We start from the raw sequence: 3928 nt of genomic DNA, 5'->3' as shown, positions 1-3928 counted from the left end.
AGATACCTTAATTTAGTTAGATACATGCACATACACACATAAATAATGAATTAAAATATATTAAAAATAACCAAAACCATAACATCTTTCAACATTTACTACCTTTTCATTTTGATCTCAATGCTGGAGGCGAAGATAACACTGATCCTAGGACCTTCTGTCTTGAATGTTTCTTTAAATTTTCCTATTGTTTATTCAAGGTAAATCAATAGTTAAGTTGTCAAAAATGGCAGAGAATAATTTCACAGAAGTGACACTCTTCATATTCAGTGGATTTTCAGATCATCCAGAATTGCAAGTCAGTCTGTTCTTAATTTTCCTCTTCATCTATCTCTTCACTGTCTTGGGCAATATTGGGCTAATCCTGTTAATAAGGATTGACTCTCAGCTTCACACGCCTATGTACTTTTTCCTCAGCAATTTAGCATTCATTGACATATTTTACTCCTCCACGGTAACACCAAAGTCACTATTCGATTTCCAATCCACACAGAAATCAATTTCCTTTGTAGGCTGCTTTGTTCAAATGTACTTCTTTGTTGGTTTGGTGTGCAGTGAGTGTTTCCTTCTGGGTTCCATGGCCTATGATCGCTATGTAGCAATCTGCAGTCCCTTGCTATATTCTGTGATCATGTCCCAGAAGGTGTGTAACTGGCTGGGGCTGATACCATATGTGACTGGATTCACAAATTCCCTGATCTCCATCTGTGTGATAAGCAGTTTGCCGTTCTGTGATTCCTACATCAATCATTTCTTCTGTGACACCACAGCTCTTTTAGCCCTGTCCTGTGTAGATGCCTTCAGCACAGAAATGGTGATCTTTGTTTTAGCTGGTTTCACACTCCTCAGTTCTCTCTTCATCATCGCTTCCACGTACCTCATCATCATCTCAGCCATCCTGAGGATCCAGTCAGCCGCTGGCAGGTGGAAGGCCTTTTCTACCTGTGCCTCCCACCTCACAGGGGTCACTGTCTTCTATGGCTCCTTGATTTTCACCTATTTGCAACCTGATAACACATCATCACTCACCCAGGCACAGGTGGCTTCTGTATTCTACACTATTGTAATTCCAATGCGAAATCCACTGATCTACAGTTTGAGGAACAAAGATGTGAAAAATGCTCTCTTGAGAGTCATCCACAGGAAACTTTTTCTATGACAAATCATGTGCATTGCAAATAAGAAAAGATCTTGGCCATTTGAAATAGTTACTTCAATGGAAATTGTAGAGTGACTTCAAAAGATAACATTAGTTTACTGAGAGATTAGTCTTATAATTTGTGATATGGATCATTATTTTATTTGTTCATGTGATATACCAAATACATCAGAAGGTCACTTAACTCATAATTATTCATGTAATAAAAATATATTAGGCGATTAAAAGACATATTTCAGTAAGCACACTATCACACTAAGGCATAAACCTTCTTTTTTATAGATTATTTTATATGCAAGTGTTTTACCTATTTGAGTATAAGTGCACCACCATATATGTTCCTGGTGCACATGGAGGCCAGAGGAGGACATCCCATCTCCAGGCAATGGAGTTACGGATGGTTGTGAGCTACCATATGGATGCTGTGTCTTTGAGGAACAAAATTTTGACCATTTGAACATAACAGTTATAGTTTTTCTCCATTTAGCTATAAAACATTCTTGTGCTTCAGTCACAGACTCAGTTGAATTGCAACCTTTCTACTTTGTTATTGTGCAAAGTGATGTACATTTAGTAAAATTCTACCTATATTTATTTTTATATTTATTTGGCATGATTATAGACCTCTATACCATTGTTTAATTGTGTTAAAATTGCATTTCTAGGATAGTCTTGAAATACTTTACTGACGCAATGCATTTGGCAAAACTCTATATAAATATATTTCTTCTGCCATTGTAGCTTCAATTTGTTCTTCCTCTGTGAAGGAATATAATGAGGGATTGTGTGAACAAATAATTATATGCTATGATTATCATATGAATTATAGACATTTCTTTTGTAGTTATTGCAATATTATATTTCAAATGAGTATCTCATAAAGAGAATTTATTTTCATTTTTATAAAAAAGATGTTGGTATTCATGTGTATTGTTGCATGTGCAAATAATTTCAAATATTAATGTGTATTAATAAATGTCTATGTCTATTATTCTGCTTCTTGTGATTGACATTATACCATCTGTCTGTACCCAGGAGTGAAAGACGTTGTTGTTTTATTTCTATTCATGAGAGTAACATGTTTTAACTATCAAAATTATATTTAAATATCCATATATGGTCTTTTAAGATATTTAGCTTCTTTAGGCACTTTCCAGCCATTTGTATTCCATTTTTTTTACCTTTATACCCTGCAGTACTTTCACAAGTTTGTTTATTTCTATTACAATCACTTCTTTTGCTTTACTACTCCACATCTCTTGCTCTTTCCCATACTAGATGATGAAGATGACAATATTTACACTGTGTGCCACACCACTAGGATGTTAGATTTCTTCTAGTTGTTGAACAGTGAGAAAAGACACTCAATTTAAAAGATGTTGTGTCAAACTTCAAAACAATACCACTTTTCCACTCAGTGTGATAGATGTAGAATAACTTAGTGATGTTGCTGTTAGCCATAGATATTCTTGGAGTTTGCATTATTCATATATTACATTTCTATTAAAAAACTTACCAAATTGCAAAAATTTAAATGCAATTTAGGACATATTGAAATGGTAAAGGTATAAGACTATAATAGTTGCCCCGAGTTGCTTACTCCTAACTATAGTGATTACTATATAAATATTAATCTATCAATACTATTGAAGCTGCTTCCTACTATATAAATAAATGTATATATCACATACTTTGTATACAAAATTATTCTGTACTATTCAAAACTCTTTACAATATTTACTAATTTTTTGTAATTTTAAATATAAATTGAGGTTATAATATTGATTATAGTATAATAAAATTAAGTAAATAGCCAGGCGGTGGTGGTATATGCCTTTTATCCCAGCACTTGGTATACAGACGCTGGTAGATTTTTGTGAGTTCTAGCTCAGCATGGTCAACAAAGCAGATGCCAGGACAGCCAGGAGGACTATTACACAGAGAAAGTCTGTCTCAAGAAAGAAAAACAAACAAAAAATTTATGAAAATATATAAATGTGTGCTCCATTAGGATTATGTACCCACAAAGAGAAAATAATTGAGGCAAATTAAAATTATGTTAGAAAAATATCAGGAATGAATTTGAATTTCTTACTTTTGAGAAATCTTTTGTACTTTAGTTTTTTCTGATTAATGTATCTACTCTTATGAGAAAAAATATGCTTTTAAATCCTCACAATAAAGAATTATATTTATTTTACATGAAGTTTAAAATAATTATTTCTAGAACATTTCTTCTCATCCTAAAAAAGAACCTTATTTATTATGCAATGTAAAAACTCTATTATATCAGTTAACTTTATGATTGAAAGTATGAGGAAAGAAGACCAAGAGAGAGTGAAGTTCATAATAGAGATTCTGAGAGAACAAACCATTGCTCATTTGCCCTTGAACTTTTGACATGGAAAGTATGCCAAGCACATTCCCCTGGAAATTGTTCCCTAAGGACAGTCTCCTGTTGAATGATCTTCTGTGTTGGTTATATGAGGTGCTTTGTCACAACAGGATGAGAGGCAATGCATTATGCTATTCTGAGTTTAAGTATTTGACATATCTTAAAGACCAGTTTCTAATTAAAAATTTCATTTGCCTGGAATAAAACAAAATTTCACTGTAGGTTGTTTTCATTGAAAATTTTTAATTAAAATAAATGGACAAAAATCTAAAAATAACCACTCCAAGAAAAACAAACATTATGTTATGGAAAAGTACAAGGCATTTAAAAGCTTTTATAATTTATACACTAGAAAATTTTAATGTTGAAACATT

The 3928-nt window shown here is 32.7% G+C and overlaps 1 protein-coding gene across 1 annotated transcript; it reads left to right on the top strand.

Moving 5' to 3' along the window:
• The first annotated feature begins 226 nt into the window (after positions 1–226).
• On the top strand, positions 227–1159 carry LOC121445148 (olfactory receptor 8I2-like). Its single transcript, XM_041647158.1, has one exon. The coding sequence runs from the start codon at positions 227–229 to the stop codon at positions 1157–1159; it is 933 nt and encodes a 310-aa protein (XP_041503092.1).
• The last annotated feature ends 2769 nt before the right edge of the window (positions 1160–3928 follow it).

Source organism: Microtus oregoni, unplaced genomic scaffold, assembly GCF_018167655.1.
Source record: "Microtus oregoni isolate MIOR12 unplaced genomic scaffold, Mior012 000160F_ref0000428, whole genome shotgun sequence".
In the NCBI taxonomy this organism is placed as follows: Eukaryota; Metazoa; Chordata; class Mammalia; order Rodentia; family Cricetidae; genus Microtus; species Microtus oregoni.
The sequence above is the reverse complement of the archived record's forward strand: the minus strand, read 5'-3'. Positions and strand labels throughout refer to the sequence as shown.